This window comes from Dermochelys coriacea, chromosome 3, assembly GCF_009764565.3.
Source record: "Dermochelys coriacea isolate rDerCor1 chromosome 3, rDerCor1.pri.v4, whole genome shotgun sequence".
Classification (NCBI taxonomy): domain Eukaryota; kingdom Metazoa; phylum Chordata; order Testudines; family Dermochelyidae; genus Dermochelys; species Dermochelys coriacea.
The window spans coordinates 92,766,275-92,779,064 of NC_050070.1; the positions used below are offsets into that span (position 1 = coordinate 92,766,275).

Consider the following 12,790-nt stretch of genomic DNA (forward strand, 5'->3'; position numbering starts at 1 on the left):
TACCCCCACACTCTTACTACACCACAGCACTCCCAGACTTAGAACCAAGTTGCAGCATCAAGTCAGCACCGGAGGGATGGAATGTCTACATCAAACAAATATACTTGACTGTGGAAAGCTTTGGGGGATGTTAAGAACCCCAAAGAACAAGCAAGAGACAGTTTACTACTCCCAAATAATTTTCACCAAAACCCAGAAATCAGTATCGGAAATCCGTTAGAAGATTTTTTTAACAATCCTCTCCCTCTTCCCTCCTCTTCCCACAGGCCTACAAACTTAGGCCACATCTACACAAACTTATTCCAGTATAGGTATGTCCATTAGGATTTTTAAAACATGTTTATACTAGCAAAAACCCTAATGTAGATGCAGCTATACCAGCATAAAAGTGCTTTTGCCAGTATAGGCTATTTTGCTCATCAGGCAACCAATATCAACCGTAGCAGGAAAAATACCCTTGTCGGTATAAGCAGCTGTACAAATCTAATACTAGGCAGTCCCTTCTATCATACGCACACATAGGACTCTACAAAATTCATAGTCCATTTCACGGTCATAGGATTTTAAAAACAGTCAATTTCACAATTTCAGATATTTACATCTGAAAATTCATGCTGTGATAACAATAGGGGTTCCAACCCAAACGAGAGTTGTGGGAAGGTCTCAAGGGAATTAATTAATTGTGTGTGTGTGGTGGGAAGGATCACAGTTTTGCCACCCTTACTTCTGCACTGCTGCTGACAGAGGTACTGCCTTCACAGCTGGGCAGCCAAAGAGCAGCAGGCAGCACTGAGATGAGGGTCGCATGGTATGGGAGGGGTCATCGCTTTTTTAGTGAGTGGGGCAGGGATGACTTTCAGGTTGGGCGACTGCCCAGAGCCCCATGGTCAGGTAGGTGCTGTGATTACCCTCCCCCCCACCCCACACACAGTGAGCCCAAAGGCCCTGTTAGCCCTACCCCCACCTCTGAGTGCTGGGCCTGGCGCCAGGGAGAGGCAGGGCCGGGGCAAGAGCACCGAAAACTGTAGAAATGGAGGGACTACTGGTGCTGGGAGACTATGTTCCCCCCCGCTTTTTAACATGGCATAGTTTGGGAGGGCAGGAGGCAGCATTGGGAGGGGGGGGAAGAGGGGCAAACAGCAAACCTCAGGAAGGCCTAGAGGAAAGCCAGCAGGGGCTGCACTTTGCTGCAGGGGAGCTGTGATCAGCTCCTCTTTGCAAAGCACAGCCTCTGACTGTGCCACTCCATGCCCACCCACCTATGCCATGTTAAAACGGGGGGGGGGGGTGGAATGGCCCTCTGGTGCCCCCAGTTCCAGCATCAGTGGCTGGGGGAGCCCCAGCCAGGGGCTCTTACCATGCACCAGGCTCCAGCTGCTAGTGTCAGCTGGCCTGGGGAGGGACAGGGCTTCCTCTTCTCCTGCAAGGTAAACATCATCATTATTAATACACACATCTGAACTGTTGAATTCCCAGAGCTGAGAACTCTACAGAGGTCACTACTAAACTCTTTTACAATTGCAAGTAATTACTACTACACTGGAATTCTTTGTAATTAGTGTAACACTAAGGAAATGCAATGGATCCACAACATTAGTTACTTGCAAAAACAAAATTGTAGGTATTTTGATAAGTAAAGAAGGAAAATCTACATTTTCATGTATAAAAAGTCTTGAGAGTCACACAGCACAAAGTTCAACATTTTGATCCACAAATATTTTGAGTTATTTAATATTTAGCCTTTTTCCGCTAATTTAGTTTAACTGCTTTTTTCATAGATGCGTTTTCAAAATAACTAAGCAAAGATTAAGAATACTTCTAACACTTGATCTCTGACTAGGTCTTTGTACTTCAAGACACTAAATAGCCTGAACCAAATATATTTAAAATATCACTTAAAGCTCCAGGATGAGAGCCATGGTTGGCAACCTTGCTCCTCAGCCACAGTGGAACCAGAAGAATAAAGCTCATCTGTGCAAGAGACAGAACCATCTCCAGGGGCTGTTTGAGCCTATGGAAGGAGCTCCTACAGGAAACCTCACCCCTTCTGTTCCACGAGCAAGTCAACAAACCACTTCTTTGCCCCTGCCTTCTTTAACACACACACACACACACACACACAGTAGCATGTATATTCAAAATATTAAAAACCATTTCTACCAAAACTACACATTCTACTCCATACACAATCCTTGCCCTCAAAAAGATGAGTTACAACCCATCACACGTGACAGATATCAGTCATATTGCTTAACGTGCTGATGGAAGGTTTTTAAATACTATGCTGATCGGGGTGGTATAAGAATACATATAAAACAGAATTGCTTAAAAGAACGGATGAGCTATAGAATAATAGCCATTACATTTTAATTGGGCAGCAACAGCTACTGAGCTGTTTTTTGGCAAAATACTACAGAGCAGACACTGGCTTACTGGACTGCAACAAAAACAAATTAGGGGAGAGGCACTACTATTTAGTCATTTAAGTGGCAAAATTTATAAAATTATCACAAAATTCCCATTTTCTGAACATCTAAATTTCAGATGGAAATGACCTAATAAATCAATAGGTTAAGATTTAAAAAATTAAGTCTTAAAACTTTGTTGTGGTAGTCCTAAGTCTTCCTTCTTATACCAATTTTGTCAACTTCTTTTCTGTGTGTGTATATGATAAAACTACCTAAAACACCTAATCTGGTTAAAGTCATAAGTGATTGTATCCTTGTATCCTATGAGTATGGTTATGATTTTGTCAAAGAAATCACAGAAATCTTGAATTTGAATAAAGTCTGAAATCTTGGAAATGGCTGTTAAATTTTTTTTTTTAAATTACATTTCATTAGGTCCCCCCAAACCCAATTGCACTGGGACTTGGATCACATCGTCACAGCACCACTCAGGTTGGGCCCGTCCTCCGTTTCACAAATGGAGGCAGGGGCAGATGGGCCCAACCTGAGTGCTGCTACAATCCCGTGTGCTAGGTTGCAATACATGGATAGGGAAGACAGGCACAGCCCTGAGGGACAGGAACTGCCGCCCCAGGTTGAACTTGCACTCCAAACCATGCTACCCCCAGGCTTCATCCTTCAGCACTTGTGTATGCTGATGTAGCAAAAGCTACATTTCTCTCTCTCCCTCACACCCCCCATGCCATGAAACTTACGAAAAATTTGAGCACCAAAAATCATAGCCTTACTGCTGAGAAATATGGTAAATATAATCATTCTGGTCCCAGCTTACACTTACTCTGGTCATCCTATCCCATCATCTTACTTGCCATAACTGCCATCTTACTTTATATTTTGGTGGACAAAAGCTTAACCTGGAACGGTGGTGTGAAGTACAGAGGAGAGTATTCATATGACATGTTAAGAGCCCCATTAACATTCACATTCAACTTCACTTGTTAAAAGCATCTTTTATTTTCCCTCTCAAAAGTCTCCAGGATATGAACAAATGATGATCTGCAGGTGGCTTGACATTCCAAATGAGGACTGCCATACTCCCAAGTCCAGTTTTATACATCCAAAATTAAGTTTTGAAGGTGGAATGTCACTTGCATAGGTCTTTTCTGTGTCCTCTCTGTTAGTCTGGATGGATTGGTATATTGTCTGTTTGACATTAGCACCACTGAATTATAGCTCTGGAAGTTGGCATTCTACAATAAGGATCTGAAGTCCAATCTGTTCCACAGCAGACACTCACTCTTCATGTTAAATACAACAGAACTTAATTGAACCAATTAACTTGGAGAGGAGTAAGGTTCAAAATTAACCAGCTGGTTAATAAATACTTAGGCTTTATCTTATCACCACGAATGCAATTATGGTTTAGAAATCTTGTAACAAAAGATACCAAAGCCAGAAAGAATAAGGTTTAGTACTCAAAGTAAAGACTCCTTACTGAAAACTGAGGGTACTAATGATGACAGTCTGAATTTAAGATGGACTTGCTTGGTTGTTGAAGAATGGCTGGAAAATCCTTGGGTTCACTAGTAGAGATACATTCTTAAAAAACCCTCCAAGGGTTACATTCCTGACCAACTCCATTTCAAATTTCTTTGCAGCAATCAACTGGTTGAAACAGTTGAAGTCTAACTCTTTGACCTTTTCTTCCCCCCTCAAAACAACAAGAGGATAAGCACAGATGTCTTATGACTACAATTATATGTAGTATGTGAGTAAAAAGAGGAGAAAAAGCTTATACGCTTCTGAAAACAATAAATGCAAAATAATCTATCAAGCTTTTTACTGTTTTATGGTCCAGAATATTGTCAGGGAGGGAAAGAGCTGGGGCGGGGGGGGGGGGGGGGGGAAGAGGAGGTTTATTGAAGTCTAAACTGATGTTATATATACACCTACCTGTCTGAGGCCACTGTTAGAAATAGTTCCATGATTTCCCTCTATTAGACACCCCGAAGATTTCAGAAAAAATAGATGAAGAGTCTAGTAGATTTCGTGTTTTCTGGTATTATAAGGAGCAATTAGACCAAATGAGAGCCAGTGTTTTACTTTACTTCCCTTGATTCTGGCAATGGTGAATGTAGTTGAGGTATCTAAAGAAATGACTTTCTTCACAAGAAGTGCAAAGATATACTTGGATAAGAAATTTAGCACTGCAATGAGACAGGAAGCTTTGGTGCGCCAAAGCATCTTCTGGGCCTGATTTAGGACACTTTCAAGCAGCAGAATTCAAGACTCGTGCCTGACTTCAGTTGAGGCCATACTTTTCTACAATATTAAAGTCTTTAGTTATGCATGATCTAGTATATGAAATTAGCAGCCAGTTTACAATACATAAGGCCCACACAGCTTTAAAAGGGACACCATTTGGTAACTTTTTTTCCCCCTCTTCCCCACCCATACCTGACTGATTTTAAAAACGAAGTAGATAGCTACTATTGAAATGAGCTGTGGATATTTTCAGAGGATCTTCTAACACTTCCTTCTACCAAGTAACTTCATAGGCTCATGTTGGTTTATTTTTTTGATGAACAAGACCAATACCAAGTAGATGGCCTTCAGAAGGGACCACATAACAATGCGGTAACACATTATCTGCTCCATGATTTCTTCAGTGCTTTCATAGGTCTCTGAAATTTTTCCCCAGTGTTAGAGACCCACGCACTATTTTTGGTACCAGGCTCATTTTTCATCCTGTTTATCCTAGGCTACATTGACTAAAACAGCTATATTTCACAGATTCATTTGCCTCCCGAGCTTTAATATTTGTGGTGGCCATTTTAAGTGGGATATGTCCAATTTTTTTCTTGCTTATTAGTCTCACAAATAGTTTGCACCAGCCATTCAAATCTAAATCTTGCACTATTATATCCACAAGCATAATTAGCAAAGTGATCTGTCCATCATTGTCAAACTTCAGCAACAATATAGCTGTTATTCTTCCTTGACACATAAAAGTAAAGGTTAAGTATAACACCTCACTTGTTCCACAATGAAGAATGTCTAGCATGACCTTTGCTAATGATATAACCACAGAGCTCAGGATAAGAAAAATTTCAAAGTACAGTACATCTTTAATAATTTTCCTGCATGTCTATCTGATGTCATGAAGGATTACAACCTCTACTTAGAAATCTTGTTCTTATGATTTTATGGCTATTTCTTATTAAAATACTGGTCTCTGGTTTTCAGATGACAGATTATACTATCCGAGCACTGGAACAATTTATACTGGATGCAAATGATAACAGTGGGTAAATTGCATTATAGCCCCTTATCAGAATTTACTGAAAAGGGATCCATCCTGAATCAATCAGTAAATGTGAAATTTCAGTTCTGTTTTATGTATATCAGAAAAACAGGGATTTACAATTAGACCCAGGTAACATTTTAAACTATTTTGTTTAACTATTTTAGTCAAATCAAATATTAAACCTTGCAAACAGCAATTAACTGAAATGAAAAAAACCAGTGTTCTCATAAATTTATCAGAAGGGTAGCCATGTTAGTCTGTGTCCACAAAAACAATGAGGAATCTGGTGGCACCTTAAAGATGAACAGATTAATTTGGGCATAAGCTTTTGTGGGTAAAACACCCACTTCTTCAGATCTGAAGGTTTTTTACCTACAAAGGTTTATGCCCAAATAAATCTGTTAGTCTTTAAGGTGCCACTGTTTTCATAAATTTAGAGATTACAATCATGTTTCCCACAGTTCTGAAAGCAGCAGACCTCCCTTCAGGAAAAGGGAACAAATCATGCCCCTCTGGAAACCTTGTGCATTTCTAGGCCTATCGAAAAAATAATAGTCTTCATAATGACACCCTTTTTTCTTACATGCTTTGATAAGCAGTGAAATAGTTAATTGTTGACATTTAAATTACTATTTGACCCATCTGAATTAGCACCCACTGAAATGAGTGAGTTCATACTTCAGCTACTGTTCCTGGCTCCCTGCAAAGTCAGTAAATGCCTTCACAGCAGAGTTAACCTATGTGATCAGTACCTAGCTGTAAGCACCCTGGTTAGTCTAGACTGGACATGAGCAACCCTACAGCTAAGTCATATCTGTGTTACTGTGTCCTCACTCGTTCTTCATTCACCTGCATGTCTCTCTGGGGGCATATTCCATGGTTCTTTGTGTTGAGACACTAGAATTCTTTCACAGTTAGTATTGTCAATTGCAGAAGAATTTGTCTGTTCTTCAGGAATAGCAATGGAAGACTATTACTACTTGAGTGATTTTTGTCTGTGTCCTCACTGGAAAGTGGGTGGATTCCAGTCTAGGTTTAAATGCACCTCCAAACCCAGATAGAGGTTTTTGTATGTGGATGGGGTTGAGCTAAAAACCTAAGCGTCTGGGTTGACTCTGCAATGAAGACATACCCTCAGATACTGTTGCACTGCTGACACTTGGATATTTTCAAATTTCTCTTTTCACGCAGATATATTGGCAAGTGGCATGTGTGCGCATTTGGTGCAAGCAGTCATGGCCCTCAAAGTCCACCTAGGAGCTCTCGAGGCCAGAGTGGGTGAACTGGAGGAGTTAAGGAAGAAAGGCTTTCTGGGACGAAGTGGAGAAGTCTGACCCCTACTCTGACAGCCTCTGTGCTGTTGAGGAAGAAAAAATTCTAATTGGAGAACATCAAAGTGGAGTGGAAGGAAATGATCCCATAGTTGAAACCCTCCTTCCAGATGATGTCATAGTATCCTCTCACACTAAGGACACCTCTCTGGATGAGGGGACCCCAGTTATTAGGAAGATAGGTAATAGTAACGGGAGATCATAGGAAATATAAATAACTGTGTTTGTAATCACCTGGAGAACCTCATAGAGGTAAATTGCCTGCTAGGTGTCAAGGCTGCTGATCTCTCAAGACATGGAGTCCAAATTTAGGTTGCTAGGTAAGAGATTAAAGCCTAGGACCTCCATGATAGCATTCTCCAAAATGCTTCCAGTTCCATGCATGTGTCCAATTAGACAGAACTGCAGGATCACAACGTGCAGATGAAACAATGACATAGTGAGGAAGTTTTTAGGATTATTAGAATTGAGGAATATTTTTGGGAAAGGAGGCGCCTATACAGGAAGGATGGGCTCCTCCTAAACCAAAACAGAACCAGATAGCTGACATGTAAAATTAAAAAGGCTGTAGAGGAGGTTTTTTTTAAAATAAGGGGGGTGGGGGAAGCTGACAAGTGCAGAGGAGCACACTTTTTGGGACAGAGACATCCCTTAGGGGAGGATCTTTTAATGGGGATTCTCTATATCCTATTAAAAAGGATAGGATAGAAACTGATAAAGTACAGATAGGAGCTGAAGAGAAACAGTCAAATAAAAAAATAAAGATTACATAACATGAAGGCAGACCACTATATATTGATAAATTTTATAACTGCTTATATACAAATGCTAGAAGTCTAAATACTAAGATGGGTGAACTTGAGTGCCTGGTATTAAACGAGGATACTGATATAACAGGCATCACAGAAACCTGATGGTATGATGATATTGGGACAAAATATATGTGAATGAGAGTAGGTTGTTCTGGTGGGGGAACGGCACTATAAATGAAAGCATGCATATAGAGTCAAATTCAATAAAAATCTTAATCGAATCAAACTACACCATGGAATTTCTATGAATAGAAATTCCATGCTTGAGTATAATAGGAATATACTACCAACCACCTGACTAGGTGGATGAAAGTTATTACGAAAAGCTCAGGGAAATGAGAAGCTATAAAAATAGAAAACTCAATAATAGTGAGGGATTTCAACTGTTCCCATACTGACTAGGTATATGTCAGCTCAGGATAGGATGCACAAATAAAATTTCTACACACTATTAACTGCTTCTGGAGCAGCTAGTCCTGGAACTCACAAGGAGAGAGGCATTTTTTGATTTAGTCCTAAGTGGCACACAAGAGGTGAATATATAGCTGAACCACTCAGTAATAACAATAGTGTAATTAAAATTTAACATCCTTTTAGGGGGAAAATATGCCAAAGCAGCTCCCACAGTAGCATTTAACTTCAAAAAGGGTAACCACAAAAAAATGAGGACATTAGTTAAAAACAGAAATTAAAAGGAACAGTGACAAGAGTGAAATGCCACCCAACTGCATGGAAACTTTTATGAAATACCATAATTGAGGCTCAAATTACATGTATACCCAAAATTAAACAACACAGTAAGAGGACCAAAAAAATGCAATGGCTAAACAAAGTAAAAAGAGGAAGTTAGAGACAAAAAGACAATTTAAATATTGGAAGTCAAATCCCACTGAAGAAAATAGAAAGCAGCATAAATTCTGGCAGGTCAAGTATAATTATAAAGGCCAATAACGAATTTGAAGAACAACTAGCGAAAGACAAAAACTAAACAAAAAATACTTCAAATATATCAGAAGCAGTAAGCCTGTCAAACTCTCAGCGAGGCCACTGGACAATGAAGGTGCCAAAGGAGCAGTCTAGAAAGACAAGGCTATTGCAGAGAAGCTAAATAAAGCCTTTGATCAATCTTCACTACAGGAGGATGGGAGGGAGATTTCCACACCTGAGCCATTTTTAGATGACAAATCTGATACTTGTCCCGATTAAGGCATCAATAGAGGAAGTTTTGGAACAAACTGATAACCTGAAAAGTCACCAGGACCAGATGGTATTCATGCAAGAGTCCTGATGGAACAGAAGTATGCAATTGTAGAACTACTAGCTGTGGTATATCACCGATCACTTAAGTCAGCCTCTGTACCAGATAAAAGGAAAATACATAATGTAACACCAATTTTTTTAAAAGGCTCCAGACACCATCTGGCAATTACAGGCCGGTAAGCTTAACTTTCAGGCAATAACAGAAAAAGTGGGAAGGTCCTCCATGGATCGGTAATTGGTTAAAAAACAGGAAAAAGGGTAGGAATGAACGGTCAGTTTTCAGAAGGGAGAGAAGTAAATAGTGGTGTCCCCCAGAGGTATCTACTGGGACCTGTGCTATTAGACATATTCATAAATGATCTGGAAAAAGCAAATGAAGTGAAATGGCAAAATTTGCAGGCGACACAAAATTACTGAAGATAGTGAAGTCCAAAGCAAGCTATGAACAGTTGCAAACAGTTCTCACAATAGGGGTGGCTGGACAATAAAATAGCGGATGAAATTCAATGTTGATAAATGCAAAGTAATGCACATTGGAAAACAATCCCAGCTATACCCACAAAATGATGGGGTCTAAATTAGCTGTTACCACTTAAGCAAGTTCTTGGAGTCATTGTAGACAGTTCTCTGAAAAAATCTCCTCAAATGTGCAGTGGCAGTCAAAAAAGCTAACAGAATGTTAGGAACCATTAAGAAAGGGATAGATAAGACAGAAAATATAATGCCACTATATAAATCCATGGTACGCCCATACCTTGAATACCACGTACAGTTCTGGTTTCCCCATTTCAAAAAACAGGTATTAGAAATGGAAAAGGTACAGAGCAGGGCAACAAAAATGATTAGGGGTATGGAACAGCTTCCAGATGAGGAGAGATTCAAAAACTGGGACGGTGGTCTCTTTTCTAAGGTGAACAAAGGGAAGATATAATGGGTGTCTATAAAACCATAAATGGGGTGTAGAAAGTGAATAGGGAAGTGTTATTTACCTCTTCATATAAAAGAAGGAGGTACGTCTTCACACAACGTGCAGTCAACCTGTGGAACTTGTTGCCATGGGGTGTTGTGAAGGCCAGAAATATAACAGAGTTCAAAGAAGAATTAGATAAATTCATGGAGGAGAAGTCTATCAATGGCTATTTGCCAAGATCATCAGAGATGCAACCCCATGCTTTGGGTGTCCCTAAATTTCTTACTCCCAGATGCTGGGATTGGACACCAGGAGATGGATCACTCTGTTCTGTTCATTCCCTCTGAAGCATTGGCCACTGTCAGAAAAAAGGGTACTGGGCTAGCTGGACCATTGGTCTGACCCATTATGGCCATTCTTATATTCTCACCTCCCTCCCCCCCCACCCCCAGCTTTGAATCCTGAGGGGAGTAAAACCTGAACTTCTGGAAATGTTGCACTAGAATACTTAATTCTTGAGGACTTGCTAAATGCTGCACTTGCGATGTTTTAGTAGGGTCATCCAAAGATAATACAATTTTTCATCTCTTCTCCCATTTCAAGCAAAATATAAATGCCCTATTTTTACATACATACACATGCACATAGCTTTACATATTTTTGTAACTTTCTAATAAATCAAAGCTATGCATCATCTTGCGGGCATCAAGAAATTAGTTCACTTACTATTTCTAGAATAATGAAGACTAACAATAGTTTCTATATTCTAATACGCAATTTTCAGGTTTTTTCCTGTTATACAAGGTTTAAGCCAACATTAATCTGTGCATAAGGAAGCAGTGTTCTCCACTCAATCTCTCCTTTAGCTGCTGCTCTTCTATTCAGTTCTGCACCATTTCTAAATTTAAAAGATACTTCTAAAATGCATTACGTTAGTCTTCTGTCCACACTCTTCTTCCAATACAGCTGTAACTTTTTCAAGCTAATTTTGGGCTGAAGAAATGTTTAACACTAATTTATAGTTACATCTCTTGCAACATTTATGGGTACAACTAAGAGAAAACCAGTTAGAGATTTTCTCCATTTAAAGTCAATTAACAGGTCACTCACTCCTCGCCAGAAGATACTTGTGCAAGTTCCACTTTTGCACTTACATGGAATACGTAGTGGTAGCTACGTCCCTGGTATAGCATTTAATTTTTATTTTATGTTTTTACTGTGTGAAATGACAAAGTGATTTGGATCAGAGTAGTGTAATACAGGGCAATTATCTACATATGGTATAGCGCCGATATGCTTCATTATCTTCATTCAGAAGAGCAAGATGACAAAACTTGTGACAAGGCAATGCAAGCTTTCACCTGAGTCTGTTAACTTCTGTACACAACATGATATGCAAAAAACATCAGTATCACAACAGCTGGGAAGAGCACGTATGTCACCACTGTAATCTCCTCAACTGATTTACTGTTCTAACATTCATGTCACTAAGTACAAAAGCATGAACTACTCACCAAATAAATTGCTTGAATGTCCTTGCTTAGATATGGGTTTCAGTTCATTTAATCCCCAAGCGTAACGCTTATAATTATCCCAGGAATGTTTCATCATCTGGAGGGAAATGAAAGCAGGATTATAATGTTGATTTAACAAGAAAACATAACAGTAAATACTGAGAATATACTGTATACTGATGTGTTTAATTCAATGCTTAAATAAATTCATGTTGCATGTATTAGAAGTGTAAGATATTTCATCAAACAACAATTTAACAGCACTGTGTTACTGATGTGATACTATGGTTATACTAGAGGTTCCGTTTCAATTAAATCCTCAAATTTATAATAGAGACCAATTAATTCTCATCAAGATGAAATTTGGTATATACACAGTATATTAATTAAGTTAAGAATTTTCATTGGGTAAATGGCTGGAACCAAGACAAATAAATATTACTTTGAAGACAGTCTGACATGCATTCTCCTGGAGCAGGAGAGAGCAATTTTTAAGCGATCAAAATTTGGCAAAGATTTAGAGTAGTTTTCAATATCTGGTAAAGCGATTGGGGCTTGGATACAAACCAGCTGGTTCAAGATCCGTACAAGTAACATCAGCTGAAGAGGGCTAGGCAAAACATGTGGGGGGAAAATTGATATCGCTACCATAGCTGCTCACTGCTTCATTTGAGAAGATATGTTCATATTTCAAAATTACTGTAATTTGCAACAGTGAATGCAAAGAGGCAGTGTCATACTAAATACTTTGCTGCTTCTGGATGTCATTTAGCAGCAGTAACCAATGCTTTCTTTCTATGATTGAACATTCACACTAATGCAAATATATACCCATACCAATAGGTATGTTGGTCTTTGAAAGTACTAAACTCATTTTGAGGAATTCCATTACCTCAAGGGAAGATTACTTAGGCCTGATCTACACCAGCAAATTAGAGCCATTTAACTATACTAGTCAGGAGTGCAAAATAAAATAAAATAAAAATCCCCATGTTTGAGTGGTGTACTTAAACCAGCCTCAGTCCAGGTATAGACAGCATTAGAGCAACAGAAAAATTTTTCTGTTGACCTAGCTATTGCCTCTTGGAGAAGGGGATGACCTACACCATCAGGATAAGTCCTCCTGTCAGCATAGGTAGCATCTACACTGGTTCAGCTGTGCTACTGTAGTGTGTGTGTACACTGTGTACACAACCTCTAAGACACATGATGTCACCTGAACAGACTATTTCTTCAAGCGTGTTGTTT

The 12,790-nt window shown here is 39.3% G+C and overlaps 1 protein-coding gene across 1 annotated transcript in view; it reads right to left on the reverse strand.

The window, feature by feature from the left end:
- Positions 1–12,790, reverse strand: part of MAN1A1 (mannosidase alpha class 1A member 1) — a 210,210-nt gene that overhangs the window by 152,561 nt on the left and 44,859 nt on the right. Inside the window, exon 2 of the mRNA XM_038396065.2 lies at positions 11,543–11,639. Coding sequence (XP_038251993.1) covers positions 11,543–11,639 — 97 coding nt within the window. The remainder of the gene's footprint in view (positions 1–11,542; positions 11,640–12,790) is intronic.